At 42.0% G+C, this 18,346-nt stretch overlaps 1 protein-coding gene across 3 annotated transcripts in view; it reads right to left on the bottom strand.

Annotated features, from left to right (window-relative positions):
* The window catches only part of ITFG1 (integrin alpha FG-GAP repeat containing 1), a 219,357-nt gene that overhangs the window by 148,436 nt on the left and 52,575 nt on the right, over positions 1 to 18,346 (bottom strand). For 2 of the 3 annotated variants that reach the window (XM_048816944.2, XM_048816941.2), the window contains exons 7-8: positions 11,814 to 11,875; positions 1,662 to 1,746 (exon numbers count right to left, since the gene is read on the bottom strand). The exons of the other annotated variant lie outside the window; for it this stretch is intronic. In XM_048816944.2, coding sequence (XP_048672901.1) covers positions 1,662 to 1,746; positions 11,814 to 11,875 — 147 coding nt within the window. The remainder of the gene's footprint in view (positions 1 to 1,661; positions 1,747 to 11,813; positions 11,876 to 18,346) is intronic. 3 annotated transcript variants of the gene reach the window in all.

The raw sequence follows: 18,346 nt of genomic DNA, 5'->3' as shown, positions 1-18,346 counted from the left end.
CAGAAACAGGAGGGGTTCTCCTCCTGTTGCTATAGTTAATCCACTTCCCCGAGAGGTGGTAGCTAGTTTGAGAGAGGAGAACTAATGCTGAGAGAGCGAACAGAAGACATAATGTGAAGGAAGGGGGAGTGATGAAAGAAAGAAACAGTGAAGCTGAGGAACATGGGGATGGGGGAAAGTCAGGAACAGGTTATGACAGATCCTGTTGTGAGCAGTTACATTAGAGTGGACAGGGCAGAAATCAGGATGGAGGGAACCCAAGAGGTTAGAGGAAAAAAAGTCTCCTCTCTATAATATTCTTCATAGTCATCTAATATTACAGTCTTGACAATTAAATACAATGGGCAGTTGTTAGGGCACATTTAAACATCCGAAGTGACTCTGTACATAAGAAAGGATTCCCAACAGATGAACAGCATGACGTGAAAAAGCAAACCCCAGCTAGGAAAATAATGAGGTCAACACCACAGTAATCAAGTTCGCTGAATACAGCAACAAATTAAATTAATAAACTATGCAAAGTATTCAGTCTTTAAAATTCCAAATCATCTTTTACAAATCTGTTAAGTTTATTAATCTATACAAGCCATAATTACTTAATGAAAATTTAGGATTAATTATCCTAAGAGTTTAGGTGCATTTAAGCACCTAAATGAAGCAACTAGAAGTCCAAGAGTGGTCATCACCCAGTAGCTGTTAGCGTTCTTAACTTGACTACATTCTGATGCACTGCTTTTAAAATATGATTTGAGTATATTTGATCTATTATTTTCCTCCTATATTCTATTTCTCATTGCCCAATACGTACTCCAATAATCTATACCTTTACTCAATGTTTAAGGGCCAGATTTTCATAAGAGTTTAGCATCCAAAAGCTTCTAATTAGGCATTCTGGAAACTGCCAGGTGCGGAGAACTTCAGAAAACTTACCACTTTATTTAGGTGCCTAAAGGGAAGCAAATGTCTTATGAAAATCTGATCAAAAAGGCAACAGAGAAATACATGGTTCTACAGACTTGCTATGTGCTCACATAGCTTTGAGCCATTTCATTTTTTCAATAAAATACTGATGAATATATGAATAGAATCTAATCCCTAATAAACTGCAAATATTTATATTGAAAATAAAAAGAAAATAATATTTTTAGTTCATAATATGTTCCATTACTGCTTTTTAAAAAATAGTTATTATATCCAAGTTTAGACCCACTAGACAAAAATGTCAAAAAACGTGCTTTAAAGTAGTCTTAATAGGGATTTAAGACTCAATCCTGCACACAGTTTACATGTGCTTAACCTCAGGCAAGTAAATAGTCCCACTGAAGTCAAGGGTTAGGGTTGCACCGGCGTAAGCAGGTACAGGTCTGAGACGATGAACTAAAATAGTCACTTCCAAATTATCAAATCCTTCTGCATGCACAATACTCATTGACTTCAACAGGTGTTCTATATATAGAAGGAAAGGAAGAGTGAAGGAATACAATACATGTAGTATATATCTACATGACTATGATGCCTGCAAAGGAACCACTGCAATCTGTTGGGTAAAAGCTTAACATGCGTTTTAAAATATATATATATATAAAAAAATATAACTAATTAATAATAAAAATAAATGTGTGTCAGATAGCTTAGGGGGAGGAATAAAGGAGGAATCTCACCAAAATCTGCAAACACTGATTGTCCAACAACCATCGTATCTTCAGGTTTTTGCTTTATATCTGTGACTTTGGAGAAATTCCCATCCTATCAAATACAATAGACATACACCATAAAAAATGACATTAATGAACTGTAAACAAAGCAATGAAAATTTGAAGTGTAAACTAAAGACTAAAAATAGTTTTTAAAAAAAGGATTAATAGGTGAAAAACGGTCTTTTAACTGAGAAAACTTGTGCTGTTTGGAATACGAGAGCCTGAGCCGCCAAACAAATCTGATGTGCAGACCCTTAGTCCTGCATGGAATCATGGAAGTCAACAAGACTCCATGAATGAATAGGAGTATGCACATTTAGATCTGTTCTTAGGAAAAGATTTAGTCACTTCATTGGGATAATCATACGATAAAGGTGTCTAAATATTCAAAACAATGAATATTAAATTACATTAATGAATTAAGACTTACAATTTATTAAATTACTCTATTAATATAGAAATTACCTTCCAGATTATTCGGATTATACTAGTGCTGTGTAGGGCTTGTTTCAACACCATGCAATATTATGAATTAAAACCTGATCCTGCAAAGCGCAGAGCCTCTTTCCAGTCCTACTGAAATAACAGGATTAGAGGGCACTAGGTATAGTGCAGGCTCAGGCCCCAGCTGTTGAACAAAAATATTACATTTTAAAATAAATAAAAAAAGATCTGAGGCCCAATGCTCCAATCACTTTACTGGGAGTTCTCCTCACCGGAGTACTTGAAACCTGTAAAACGCAACATATTAAGTAATATCTTGAGTCAAAATGTAACAGGTGTGACATCTCAGAAAACTACTGCAAAAACACCATGAAATATTTAACATTTCATCAAATCTGAAATATATATTTTGGAAATTTAGGAATAAAAAAATTAAGAGTTTCTCCCACTGATTCAGAGTTTTCTCAGTTGTAATTTATGTTCAAATTGGACCATCACTTATTTGGACAGTTTTTGTGTTTTAACCTCCTGTGTATCTTTATTACACTCAGACAATTTATCTGACTCATCTCCCTTTTAATAATGTTATCTGTTTAGAAGGTATATCCATAGAACTAGTTTTACATGAGGGATTAAAACTGAGTCCGATCGCTATTGTTACTTTGGAGATTGTCCATATTTTTCTAACTCATACACTATTTAGATTTATAGACTTAGCTCTCTAAATGAGGTTTCGTTGGGGATAGTTTTCCCTTGACATTTGATTATAGCTAATTTTTTTCTTGGAGTATAATTTGTAACTGATAGTGGCTCAGAGGACAAATTAATCAATATGGATGCAAAAACAAACAGAGTGATTTCCCCAGAACGGTAAGCTCATATTGTTATCCATGAACAGCTCCAGTATAATTATCTGACTGCAGTGCTGAGTCTGTAATCCTTAAAGATGCTACTTATCTCATTGCAGTAACGAGGACTAGGCCCTATGTCAAGTGACCAGAAAAGAAAGAAAGAGGCCAATACCTCTAAAGCATTTTATGGTAGATTAAAGGAATATACTTTGTTTCAGATAAATTTTTATCTTTATTCAGAAAGATGTATTATGTCTTAAAGTCTCTGAAGGATCCAGTATCCAAATTGTTCTTCTTAACTGACTTGAATAAATTTTAGATTTTACATTTGAGTCCCCTATAAATGCTGCATGTGGTTTTTATTTATGTGGTAGTTAGATTGCAGCCATTTGCACTGAGAACATATAATAAGGCCTTCCAAACACTGAATTCTCATGTCACCTTTGATCCCCTGATGACAGAGACAGAAATGTATTTCAGATTAAAAGGAAGAAAATACTTAGTTCCTGAAACAGTAAAATTTATGTTTCTGGGTGACTATAATTCTACTCAAAGACACAGATTTGAGTTATTGACTCTAGGTTTTCAGTAACCTTGATGCCAAAAAGTTATATTTTATCAAGTAAAGCTTAGAAAGCAATGCTTACATACATATGCATGGACTGCACTAATGACAACGTATTTTAAATTTATATTTTTTCTTATAATTAAAAATCATTACCACCAATTCTTCCCAACGTCTAGAACAGAAGCCAATCAACATATATGATAATTTAACTACAAATATTTATTTACTGGAGTTTTAATTACATGTAAAATATTCTCACTTTTGAGAATATTTCTCACCATCTTAATGATATGCAGTTTTTTATTCTAACTAAAGACTGTAGTATTTAAAAGACATTATGCTTTTTATTCCACTAGCCATTCAACAGTGTATGCTGGTTTTCAGGTAAGAGGAAAAGCTCTTCCAGCGCTGTAAAAGAAGCACACACACACACACCCCACGAGGGGAGTAGCTACCAGTGCTGGGAACGGGTGCACTGTCTACACTGCCACTTTACAGCACTGAAACTTGCATTGCTCAGGAGGGTGTTTTTTCACACCCCTGAGCGAGAAAGTTTCAGCACTGTAAAGTGGCAGCATAGACAAGGCCTTAATTAATTGTACTTCATCCATCTTTCCTGAAATAGTTCAGTTAATTTAATACATGCAATGAATCATTCTATTTTTCTTAATTTTTTTATTCTTGTCTGTCAGATTTCTATAGCTGGGAGCAATCCATCAGGGAGGGACACCTTCCAAGCCAATTGTTTACATGAAACCAACTTCAAGCACCCATCCATTGTCCAGCCCAGGAAAAGACAACGATGGAGTATTAGAGTTCATGGGAAAAAATTGTGACATCACTAGAATTTCCCCACTTTGAATTAACAGGAGTAACCATGCCACCATTTTTATCTCAAGCAGATCTGGTGTGTCAACTGTGTGGAATGTGTGTGCCAAAGCAAACTGATAACAGGGGACTGGTTTCACACCTTTGGGAGGGTGGGGCGGGGGGGCTGCCAAACCAGCGAGGAATAGCTTCAGAACTCAGGAAGACTGATTTGTGGAGACTGGGACTGGAAGGGTTGTTGTCACCTTGCAAAGAGTAACTTGGCTGTGTCAGGGATTTAAATCGCAGATGCACAGCACCAAGGACCCTGAAGTTATAGGGCAGGCAGTGACAGAACCCTTTACCAGTCTGGGTGTTCCCCAAAATGTCTCAAAACCTCTGTTTAATTTCAGGACATTTTCCTGAAACTATGGTGATAGGAATTTGCAGTGGTGGTGGTGGGAACAATATCCTTGATATAGCTCTGGCATCAATACTTTATCACAGTGGTTTTCAAACTGGGGTACACATACCCCTGGGGGTATGCGAGGAAAAATCCTGTAATGCCAGACAACACTTTTTATTTAGTACAGAGGTTTTCAAATTGTGGGGCACGGAGGAACGTTTGGGAGGGGAGGGGCAAGTGGCCTATTTCAAACATTTTGAGCTGAGTCCCTGCTTTGAGTTACAATTTTTGATTACACCTCCTTCCCTAACCGAGACAGGTTGAGTGGTCTGCTAAAGTGAGTCGGAAGTGGAGGTGACATTTCTTTCCCAAGCCCCGCTGGGTTGCCCTGAGCCACCTGATATCACCACTCCCGTCCCCAACTGTTTGTCTGTACTCCCCTAAAAGGGTGGCCCCACAATTAAAAAACCTCTTAAAGCTGTTGCTAAATGGAATGCATAAATTTGAGGGGGTTCACTGAACGGCAAACAGTGTACACAGAACACATGCAGTCTACACTAAAAACTGTATTCAAATATACTCAAAGTGCATGAAATCATACTTTTATACTTTTCATTAAAGACTTAAAGGGGCACATATTGTTCTTTATATTATTGGTATTTTAGGAAAAACTAATTATGAGTACCATTAAGTAATGTTAAAAAATACAGTCTTGATTGACCATTGCAAGTCTCTCCATTTTACCATTCTTCAACACAAAGCAAAGGTAATTATGGTTAGATGAAGAAGGTGCATGTCTTTATTCTCATAATTTTGATGCAAAGCTGTGTTAAAAATTTACTACACAATACATTTAAGTGATAGTGTATTCATCTCCCCTCCCATGCTAATGCACATGTTAAGCAAGGCATGCATAAAAAAGGCAAAGTAATATTATATTGTACTTAAGATTTTATAGATTTCTTACTTCTATTACAGCCTTAATTTACAATATAAAAGGTGATCACTGCTTGATTTGGTAGCATGGCTGCAGCACATGTTGCTGTAGGGGAAGTTAAGATTTTAGTCTTAACTGAATAATAATCCTGAATCTAGATTCTCATTTATACGAATACCCTTTGATGTTCTGGTAGAGTAAAGGAGCTAAAACAGCTCCCTGAGCCTTGGTCTATACTAGGACTTTAGGTTGAATTTAGCAGAGTTAAATCGATGTAAACCTGCACCCGTCCACACGATGAAGCCCTTTATTTCGACTTAAAGGGCTCTTAAAATCTATTTCCTTACTCCACCCCTCACAAGTGGATTAGCGCTTAAATCGGCCTTGCCAGCTCGAATTTGGGGTACTGTGGACACAATTCAACGGTACTGGCCTCCGGGAGCTATCCCAGAGTGCTCCATTGTGACCGCTCTGGACAGCACTCTCAACTCAGATGCACTGGCCAGGTAGACAGGAAAAGAACCGCGAACTTTTGAATCTCATTTCCTGTTTGGCCAGCGTGGCAAGCTGCAGGTGACCATGCAGAGCTCATCAGCACAGGTGACCATGATGGAGTCCCAGAATCGCAAAAGAGCTCCAGCATGGACCGAACGGGAGGTACGGGATCTGATCGCTGTTTGGGGAGAGGAATCCGTGCTATCAGAACTCTGTTGCAGTTTTCAAAATGCCAAAACCTTTGTCAAAATCTCCCAGGGCATGAAGGACAGAGGCCGTAACAGGGACCCGAAGCAGTGCCGCATGAAACTTAAGGAGCTGAGGCAAGCCTACCAGAAAACCAGAGAGGCGGACACCGCTCCGGGTCAGAGCCCCAAACATGCTGCTTCTATGATGAGCTGCATGCCATTTTAGGGGTTCAGCCACCACTACCCCAGCCGTGTTGTTTGACTCCTTCAATGGAGATGGAGGCAACACAGAAGCAGGTTTTGGGGACGAAGATGATGATGATGATGATGATGAGGTTGTAGATAGCTCACAGCAAGCAAGCAGAGAAACCGCTTTTCCCGACAGCCAGGAACTGTTTCTCACCCTGGACCTGGAGCCAGTACCCCTGAACCCACCCAAGGCTGCTTCCTGGACCCGGCAGGCGGAGAAGGGACCTCCGCTGAGTGTACCTTTTAAAATACTATACATGGTTTAAAAGCAAGCATGTGAAAGGATTACTTTGCCCTGGCATTCGCGGCTCTCCTGGATGTACTCCCAAAGCCTTTGCAAAAGGTTTCTGGGGAGGGCAGCCTTATTGCGTCCTTCATGGTAGGACATTTTACCACTCCAGGCCAGTAACACTTACTCGGGAATCATTGTACAACAAAGCATGGCAGTGTATGTTTGCTGGCGTTCAAACAACATCCGTTCTTTATCTCTCTGTGTTATCCTCAGGAGAGTGAGATATAATTCATGGTCACCTGGTTGAAATAGAGTGCTTTTCTTCAGGGGACACTCAGAGGAGCCCGTTCCTGCTGGGCTGTTTGCCTGTGGCTAAACAGAAATGTTCCCTGCTGTTAGCCACAGGGAGGGTGGAGGGGGTGGCCACGAGGGGGGGAGAGGCAAAATGCGACCTTGTAATGAAAGCACATGTGCTATGTATGTAATGTTAACAGCAAGGTTTATCATGAAAGACTGTAGCCACTGTTTTATAAAATGTGTCTTTTTAAATACCGCTGTCCCTTTTTTTTCTCCACCAGCTGCATGTGTTTCAATGATCACAGGATCTTCTCCTTCCCAGAGGCTAGTGAAGATTAGAAAGAAAAAAAAACGCACTCGAGATGAAATGTTCTCCGAGCTCATGCTGTCCTCCCGCACTGACAGAGCACAGACGAATGCGTGGAGGCAAATAATGTCAGAGTGCAGGAAAGCACAAAATGACCGGGAGGAGAGGTGGAGGGCTGAAGACAGGGCTGAAGCTCAAATGTGGCGGCAGCGTGATGAGAGGAGGCAGGATTCAATGCTGAGGCTGCTGCAGGACCAAACCAGTATGCTCCAGTGTATGGCTGAGCTGCAGCAAAGGCAGCTGGAGCACAGACTGCCACTGCGTAACCAACTGCCCTCCTCCCCAAGTTCCATAGCCTCCACACCCAGACGCCCTAAGAACGCGGTGGGGGGGCCACTGGCCAACCCGCCACTCCGCCACAGAGGATTGCCCAAAAAAAAGAAGGCTGGCATTCAATAAATTTTAAAGTTGTAAACTTTTAAAGTGCTGTGTGGCATTTTCCTTCCCTCCTCCACTACCCCTCCTGGGCTACCTTGGTAGTCATCCCCCTATTTGTGTGATGAATGAATAAAGAATGCATGAATGTGAAGCAACAATGACTTTATTGCCTCTGCAAGCGGTGATCGAAGGGAGGAGGGGTGGGTGGTTAGCTTACAGGGAAGTAGAGTGAACCAAGGGGCGGGGGGTTTCATCAAGGAGAAACAAACAGAACTTTCACACCGTAGCCTGGCCAGTCATAAAACTGGTTTTCAAAGCTTCTCTGATGCGTACTGCGCCCTCCTGTGCTCTTCTAACCGCCCTGGTGTCTGGCTGCGCGTAACCAGCAGCCAGGTGATTTGCCTCAACCTCCCACCCCGCCATAAACGTCTCCCCCTTACTCTCACAGATATTGTGGAGCACACAGCAAGCAGTAATAACAGTGGGAATATTGGTTTCGCTGAGGTCTAAGCGAGTCAGTAAACTGCGCCAGCGCGCCTTTAAACGTCCAAATACACATTCTACCACCATTCTGCACTTGCTCAGCCTGTAGTTGAACAGCTCCTGACTACTGTCCAGGCTGCCTGTGTACGGCTTCATGAGCCATGGCATTAAGGGGTAGGCTGGGTCCCCAAGGATACATATAGGCATTTCAACATCCCCAACAGTTATTTTCTGGTCTGGGAATAAAGTCCCTTCCTGCAGCTTTTGAAACAGACCAGAGTTCCTGAAGATGCGAGCGTCATGTACCTTTCCCGGCCATCCCACGTTGATGTTGGTGAAACGTCCCTTGTGATCCACCAGAGCTTGCAGCATTACTGAAAAGTACCCCTTGCTGTTTATGTACTCGCCGGCTTGGTGCTCCGGTGCCAAGATAGGGATATGGGTTCCGTCTATGGCCCCACCACAGTTAGAGAATCCCATTGCAGCCAAGCCATCCACTATGACCTGCACATTTCCCAGGGTCACTACCCTTGATATCAGCAGATCTTTGATTGCATAGGCTACTTGCATCACAGCAGCCCCAACAGTAGATTTGCCCACTCCAAATTGATTCCCAGCTGACCGGTAGCTGTCTGGCGTTGCAAGCTTCCACAGGGCTATCGCTGCTCGCTTCTCAACTGTGAGGGCTGCTCTCATCTTGGTACTCATGCGCTTCAGGGCAGGGGAAAGCAAGTCACAAAGTTCCATGAAAGTGCCCTTACGCATGCAAAAGTTTCACAGCCACTGGGAATCGTCCCAGACCTGCAACACTATGCGGTCCCACCAGTCTGTGCTTGTTTCCCGAGCCCAGAATCGGCGTTCCACAGCATGAACCTGCCCCATTAGCACCATGATGCATGCATTGGCAGGGCCCATGCTTTCAGAGAAATCTGTGTTCTTGTCCTGATCACTCACGTGACCACGCTGACGTTGCCTCCTCGCCCGGTATTGCTTTGCCAGGTTCTGGTGCTGCATATACTGCTGGATAATGCGTGTGGTGTTTAATGTGCTCCTAATTGCCAAAGTGAGCTGAGCGACCTCCATGCTTGCCTTGGTATGGTGTCCGCACAGAAAAAAGGCGCGGAACGATTGTCTGCCGTTGCTCTGACGGAGGGAGGGGTGACTGACGACATGGCTTACAGGATTGGCTTCAGGGAGCTAAAATCAACAAAGGGGTTGGCTTTATATCAAGGAGTATTTCAGGCAGGACTTCACAGAGGGTTCCAATAAGAAATGGTGCACCTAAGTTTTCGTTCTTATTGGAATAGTCTGGCCTCTGATTGATACATGGCTAGATTTACCTCGCTGCACCTTCCCTGTGAGTGACTGCAGTGTGACCTAGAGGAATGAGTCCGCTAGACGGGGGAGGAGACAAATGAGTACAAAACAAATCTGGTCTATTTCTTGTTTTGATCCACTCCATCTATCTTTTACATCTTTGGCTGGCAGCAGACGGTGCAGAAGGAGTGCATGCCATCCACATCTCATGGCTGCTCGGCAGAAGATGGTGCAAAGGACTGCTAGCAATCCGTATCGCCTGCCTGCTCACCATAAGATGGTTCAATAGGACTGACTGCAGGACTCAAGAGAATGACCTGGTCAAGTCACTCCAAATTTAGTCCCTGCACCCATGTCTGCCCAGGCGCTCGTGGCCGATGTGGCCAGGAGCACCTCGGACCTGACGATGACGGCTACCAGTCGTACTGTACCCTCTGCTGCCACAAGGCAAGGGGTTGCTGCTACTGTGTAGCAATGCAGTACCGCGTCTGCCAGCACCCAGGAGACATACGGTGACGGTTACCTGAGCGGGCTCCATGCTTGCCGTGGTATGGCGTCTGCACAGGTAACTCAGGAAAAAAGGCGCGAAACGATTGTCTGCCCTTGCTTTCACGGAGGGAGGGAGGGAACGGGGGCCTGACGATATGTACCCAGAACCACCTGCGACAATGTTTTAGCCCCATCAGGCATTGGGATCTCAACCCAGAATTCCAATGGGCAGCGGAGACTGCGGGAACTGTGGGATAGCTATCCACAGTGCAACGCTCCGTAAGTCGACTCTAGCCTCGGTACTGTGGAAGCACTCCGCCGAGTTAATGCACTTAATGCACTTAGAGCATTTTCTGTGGGGACACACACACTCGAATATATAAAACCGATTTCTAAAAAACCAACTTCTATAAATTCGACCTTATTCTGTAGTGTAGACATACCCTGAGAGTACTCTGTACAAGGGGCCTTCCTGTCATAAGGGGTCTATGGTGGCACTAGTCCAAGTCTCGGTTGCAGGGTCAAGGCCTGAGTCATGGCTGGAGGGCACTGTGTGTTGCAGCTATTTTATTATTTAAACATGAATAAAAGGCATAAAATTTAAAGCTACCAAAACAACTTAGGACACCTTCATGGCTCATAGCTGTACTACAGCATCATTATCTCCTCAACCCCTCTGTCCCCACTCAAAACCCCCACACCTCCTCATTATTTCTATGTTTAGATGTTTTCACATCATTCTAGAAGTGCCTATCTTTACCAGACTGATTCCCAATTGAATTTTTCTCCATGTTCCACTCCCTCCAGGCTCAGCAATACTGCCTGAATTGCACAGTATTTCCACAAGATCTCCATGCCATTTTGTGCACAAAGTAATGGATAATGACATTATCAAATTATATTTTACTTAAAGACTGCCTATTCAAACCTTTCATTTTTATCTCATACTACCTAATGGTTTTTTTAATTAATTGTTACAAGCCAATCTGGATTGAATCACGGCTTTTAATAGAGACATCTTGAAAGCAGATAGTCAAGAAATGGACTTCCTGCTGAAAAAGATTAATGCCTTTTGTTTGTTTTTCCTTTTTACTCTGAGTTGTGCTGTGATAGCTACTTGGGAGTTTCCGATCTATAATTAGAGACATGTTCTATGTGTCATCTAAATATCTGACTCACAAAAGTCTTTTATTCATGCCTTGAAATCTTTTTAGCCACATTTAAATCAAACTAAAAATATCCATGCCTGGAGGCAACAAGGAAAAATTACTCCTTAGAAAAGCTTTTTCTTCATAAACCATCATGCTGACAAATTAAATGACAGTAACCTCTTACAACAGCTGACACCACCATAGGAGTCCTGTTAACATGTGCATTAGGGTAGACTGATTGGTTTAATTGGCAGTCATGCTAAAATCCTGCAGAGGAACTGATGCTGAGTGAATCATTTCCTCCAGCAATATTCAGCAGTTTGAATGCAACAGTGCAGCTACCATCTCTTAATGTCAGCTCTGTTTATTCTTGAAATCAGTATCAGGTGACCTCTTTGTTTTATATTTCTTAAAGCTATGTTTTAGCATAAGATGTTTGCTTTATTTTATTCCTTACCTTATTTACCCATGTTTCAAACTGAATTTGTTGGGAATTTGATAATGTTGTAAGGAACAAATCTGAAACAACAAATGTAATACAATTACAAGATTTAATATTTAATTATACATGTACTTTTAATCCTATATATATGTAAATTAGTTTACTTAGTAGTCCAGTGGTTTTCGAATGCATAAACAAACAGATCAAAACATTGTAAAAAAAGAGCTTGTTTTCAGCCCTAAGCCTCTACTTGTACAACTACAACTGTTTGAAAATACACACTTTTGGTACACTAATGCCTGTGCATGTATACACATACCTAAACAAAAACATAAAAAGATGTACACACAGAAGTAAGTGCTAGAAAACCACGTGTACAAGTGAAGAGTTATGAAATTCCTCGTTAGGGAAGAGAGGTAAACAATTCTCAAAACTGAAGAAAACATCACACAGAATCTTTATCATTTGCTAAACATCATAATGTTTTTCTAGCTTCTCTGGCATCGAAATTAGCTCTACACTGATTAGCCACCCCACCCCACCCCCAAAAAAAGAGACATTTTTTCATCAGAACATTACTGCTTACAGAAGAATCTATACTTTTGATTGGAGGTATTTTGGGAAGATTTCCAAAGAGGGAAAACGGGAGGAGGGAAGGGAGAAGGGAAGTGGGGAAAGGATTTTGGAAAGAATGACGACAACCAAGTACTATATGTATTAAAACGTTTTAAACACAATCACCTTTCAGCAATCTGATGGCCCATTTTGTTATTTTTTCCTTCTTTCATTTACTATTTTAAATTTAAAATGGCAAAACTATTTCACTACTTAGGTAACAGAGCTCCATGACTGCGCTCAAGTGTTGTCACTATTCAGGCTATGATACAGTTGTTCCTTTGTATACAGTAAGAACCCTCAAAGAGTTTCTGTTACATTCATGCTTTTCCCTGATATCATCCTGAAGAAGCAGACAGAATGTGTTATACGAAAATTTAAAAGCCACATTAAGGATAAATGTCCTGTTCGATTAAAGAAACCTTTTTTAAAAAAAAAAAACCCTGAAAGCTACAACATTTACTCTATCTTTCTAGACCCTTAAAAATGTCTATCAAGCATTTAAGACTTATGAATGGATGACCGTCTGAAAATGTGACTCACAAAACGATACCCAATAGTTAACTTTTAATAACCAATTGTTCTTTACAATTAGAGCTTTTAAAAATATTTATTTAAAAATACCAGCAAAGATGACAAACTAAACATCCCAGTTAAACTAAGATGCAGTCTAGCTCCTAAATCATTCTAGTAGCTTAATTTATTATGTTAGTATAATGATAACATAATGACCATTTTACTCAGTGCATATAAATGGAAGACCTTAAAATGATAATTTGCTTTATTTGAATTTTAAAGCTGTATTAATCCTTATGAATTTTAAATTGAAATAATCAGGACTAATGCATAAAAATGTGATATGTCAGAGACTTTTTTCCCCCTTTTTTAAAATTTACTTATTGTAGCTTTGAAAACAGAATTTGAACTTGGCAATGTTTAACCTTTTGTCTATGGAAAATCATGGTTTATATATAGAGTCACTGAACATGATGCTGATATATACATTAAAATATTAAGAACCTAGCCACAAAAGCAAGGATAATCACTTATTAGAGCCATGGGAATAATCCAGTGATTAGTTTAAAAAAAAAAAAAAAGATATTTTTTCTTCACTTCTGCTGTACCTGGGTAAGGCGCTACCAAATTTGTGGCCATGAAAAACGAGTCACAGACTGTGAAATCTGGTTTTCCCTCATGGAATCTGGTTATTTGTGTGCTTTCACCCTACACTAAACAGATTTCACAGGGGAGACCAGCATTTCACAAACTGGGGGTCTGAACCCAAAACAGGGTGGGGGGTGCAAGGTTATTTTAGGGTGGTCATGGTATTGCAACCCTTACTTCTGTGCTGCTACCTTCATTGTTGGGCAGCCGGAGGGCAGCAGCTGTTGGCCAGGCACCCAGCTCTGAAGGCTAGTGCTCACCAGCAGCAGCACAGAAGTAAGGGTGGCATGGTATGGTATTGCCATCCTTACTTCTGCGCTGCTGCTGGCAGCGGCTCTGCCTTCAGAGCTGGGCTCTTGGCCAGCAGCCGCCGTTCTCTGGACACCCAGCTCTGCTGGCAGCAGTGTTGCCAGCAGCAACAGTGCAGAAATTAAGGATAGCCGTATTGCAACCCCCCCTACAATAACCTAGCAATCTCTCAACTCCTTTTTGGGCCAGGACCCCTACAATTACAATACTGTGAAATTTCAGATCTAAAGATCTGAAATAATGAAATGTACAATTTTAAAAAAATTCTGTGACCATGAAATTGACCAAAATGGACCACGAATTTGATAGGGCCATACATATGTGGCCCAGTCAAACTCTCACTGAGAAGTCAATGAAAGACTTAGGGATTCTTAAAAGTAAGAGCAATTTTAACATTCAAAACATTAATATCCTCTCCACACTACAACGTTTAAGCACATTTGCAAACAGTAATTGTCATGGTTGGCTCTAAACATTTTGTGTGTCTCCATACCACATGTAGAATACCTGGTGAGTAACAATGGCAGCTAACAGAGTTTCTTCTTTAGCAGAGACCTTGGCTGGCTGTGACACATGGCTAGAAAGGGTTACACAGCTTGCAGGCTGAATGACCCAAAGCTCACCTTTAAAGTCATGTTAGAAAGGTATACGAATGATAATTAGGGCCATTCATGCTAAATAGGCTCGACCTTTGAAATGCAAACGTATATTGTTTGAAGTAATACTAATTGTGTGCATCTTAGATGCTATTCCTAAACAGACAGTTCCTGTCCCTCACTACAAGTACTGATTCAGAGATCAAAAGGGAATATTAACATTTGGATGAATCTTGGGTAGAATAATGTCATTGTCTATATGTCTCTTTGAAGTTTGTAAAAGACTGCCTAATGGATAAATTGCCCTATGTTAATTTGTGTAACTAATTACTGATGGGTTTGAGAGTGGTATCTGTATCAGCAAAAAGAATGAGGAGTACTTGTGGCACCTTAGAGACTAACAAATTTATTTGAGCATAAGCTTTCGTGGGCTAAAACCCACTTCATCGGATGCATGCAGTGGAAAATACAGTAGGAAATACACACACACCCCCCACGAAAAAATGGGTGTTGCCATACACACTATAATGAGAGTGATCAATTAAGCTGTTTAGAAAGCAAATGATTACATCAAAAGCCTATTGTTTAACCAGGACTGTGTGGTCAAGTGGATGCTAGGACACTGTATACAAAGACCCTTGGGTCCTGATTCTGTCATCTCAGATCTACTTAGGCTTCATTGCAGGAAGTTTGAGTTGCAAGACTGAGGTCCCAGTTATGCTGGTATGCCCTGAATATGATATTTTGACATTGGACTATGACCTATGAACTCAATTCTAAAGGAACTCTTTGCAACTACAAAGCTCACCATCTCTGCTATGAATCTGAACCTTAATGGACTGAACTGATGTCTGTATGCATATTGATCTTTTAACCATACTCTCTCTCTCTTGTTTTTTTAATAAATTTTCATTTAGTTAATAAGAATTGGCTGTAGCATAAGATCTGAAATATCCAGTAACGTGGGAGGTAATGTGTCTGATCCTTTGGGATTGGTAGAATCTTTTCTTTTATATGATGAAACAAGATTTACAGAAATTTTCATCATATTTGACGTGGGTACCTGGATGGAGGCCTGTGGCTGGATCACTTTAAGGGAACTGTGTTGTTTGGACCTCTGAGTAACTAGTAAAGTAATAAAGAAGCTGTTTTACGCTGGCTTGGCAAATTTAAGTATTGTAATATCTGCCATCTTTTTGGGGTTTGGCTGCCCCATTCTTGCAGTTCACCCTAATTGAGTGACCATAACTGGCTCCCAGTCACACTGGCAATATATCAGTCTTCACATAACCTGTTTGGTACACTTTTGCATAGTGCATATAAGACCTCCTAAGTGTAACTGATTAACATTTACATCCTGGTGCAAGTGCTAGAGAAGCCAACTGGGGGGGAGCTTTTCTTGACCTGCTGCTCACAAACCGGGAAGAATTAGTAGGGGAAGCAAAAGTGGATGGGAATCTGGGAGGCAGTGACCATGAGTTGGTTGAGTTCAGGATCCTGACACAGGGAAGAAAGGTAAGCAGCAGGATACGGACCCTGGACTTCAGAAAAGCAGACTTCGACTCCCTCAGGGAACGGATGGCCAGGATCCCCTGGGGGACTAACACGAAGGGGAAAGGAGTCCAGGAGAGCTGGCTGTATTTCAAGGAATCCCTGTTGAGGTTACAGGGACAAACCATCCCGATGTGTCGAAAGAATAGTAAATATGGCAGGCGACCAGCTTGGCTTAACGGTGAAATCCTAGCAGCTCTTAAACATAAAAAAAAAGCTTACAAGAAGTGGAAGGTTGGACATATGTCCAGGGAAGAGTATAAAAATATTGCTCGGGCATGTAGGAATGAAATCAGGAGGGCCAAATCGCACCTGGAGCTGCAGCTAGCAAGAGATGTCAAGAGTAACAAAAAGGGTTTCTTCAGGTATGTTGGCAACAAGAAGAAAGCCAAGGAAAGTGTGGGCCCCTTAATGAATGAGGGAGGCAACCTAGTGACAGAGGATATGGAAAAAGCTAATGTACTCAATGCTTTTTTTGCCTCTGTCTTCACGAACAAGGTCAGCTCCCAGACTGCTGCACTGGGCATCACAACATGGGGAATAGATGGCCAGCCCTCTGTGGAGAAAGAGGTGGTTAGGGACTATTTAGAAAAGCTGGACGTGCACAAATCCATGGGGCCGGACGAGTTGCATCCGAGAGTGCTAAAGGAACTGGCAGCTGTGACTGCAGAGCCATTGGCCATTATCTTTGAAAACTTGTGGCGAACGGGGGAAGTCCCGGATGACTGGAAAAAGGCGAATGTAGTGCCAATCTTTAAAAAAGGGAAGGAGGAGGATCCTGGGAACTACAGGCCAGTCAGCCTCACCTCAGTCCCCGGAAAAATCATGGAGCAGGTCCTCAAAGAATCAATCCTGAAGCACTTACATGAGAGGAAAGTGATCAGGAACAGTCAGCATGGATTCACCAAGGGAAGGTCATGCCTGACTAATCTAATCGCCTTCTATGATGAGATTACTGGTTCTGTGGATGAAGGGAAAGCAGTGGATGTATTGTTTCTTGACTTTAGCAAAGCTTTTGACATGGTCTCCCACAGTATTCTTGTCAGCAAGTTAAAGAAGTATGGGCTGGATGAATGCACTATAAGGTGGGTAGAAAGTTGGCTAGATTGTCGGGCTCAACGGGTAGTGATCAATGGCTCCATGTCTCGTTGGCGGCTGGTGTCAAGTGGAGTGCCCCAGGGGTCGGTCCTGGGGCCGGTTTTGTTTCATATCTTCATAAATGATCTGGAGGATGGTGTGGATTGCACTCTCAGCAAATTTGAGGATGATACTAAACTGGGAGGAGTGGTAGATACGCTGGAGGGCAGGGATAGGATACAGAAGGACCTAGACAAATTGGAGGATTGGGCCAAAAGAAATCTGATGAGGTTCAATAAGGATAAGTGCAGGGTCCTGCACTTAGGACGGAAGAACCCAAGGCACAGCTACAGACTAGGGACCGAATGGCTAGGCAGCAGTTCTGCGGAAAAGGACCTAGGGGTGACAGTGGACGAGAAGCTGGATATGAGTCAGCAGTGTGCCCTTGTTGCCAAGAAGGCCAATGGCATTTTGGGATGTATAAGTAGGGGCATAGCGAGCAGATCGAGGGACGTGATCGTCCCCCTCTATTCGACATTGGTGAGGCCTCATCTAGAGTACTGTGTCCAGTTTTGGGCCCCACACTACAAGAAGGATGTGGATAAATTGGAGAGAGTCCTGCAAAGGGCAACAAAAATGATTAGGGGTCTGGAACACATGACTTATGAGGAGAGGCTGAGGGAACTGGGATTGTTTAGTCTGCAGAAGAGAAGAATGAGGGGGGATTTGATAGCTCTTTCAACTACCTGAGAGGTGGTTCCAGAGAGGATGGTTCTAGACTATTCTCAGTGGTAGAAGAGGACAGGACAAGGAGTAATGGTCTCAAGTTGCAGTGGGGGAGGTTTAGGTTGGATATTAGGAAAAACTTTTTCACTAGGAGGGTGGTGAAACACTGGAATGCGTTACCTAGGGAGGTGGTAGAATCTCCTTCCTTAGAAGTTTTTAAGGTCAGGCTTGACAAAGCCCTGGCTGGGATGATTTAATTGGGGATTGGTCCTGCTTTAAGCAGGGGGTTGGATTAGATGACCTCCTGAGGTCCCTTCCAACCCTGATATTCTATGAACCAGTCCTCCTTCGCACCAGCTCTCAGTGCAGCAGGGCATCTTTGACAACATTATCCCATTATTGCTGGTGATGCATTGCATGTGCCTGTTTTCCATGAACTGTGCCCTACTTAGCCAAAATGGGATGGCTGCCAATGCACACACATGGCTCACGGGCTGTTGTGAGGCTGAA

This window comes from Caretta caretta, chromosome 12, assembly GCF_965140235.1.
Source record: "Caretta caretta isolate rCarCar2 chromosome 12, rCarCar1.hap1, whole genome shotgun sequence".
In the NCBI taxonomy this organism is placed as follows: domain Eukaryota; kingdom Metazoa; phylum Chordata; order Testudines; family Cheloniidae; genus Caretta; species Caretta caretta.
This window is presented reverse-complemented; position numbering and strand designations above follow the sequence as displayed.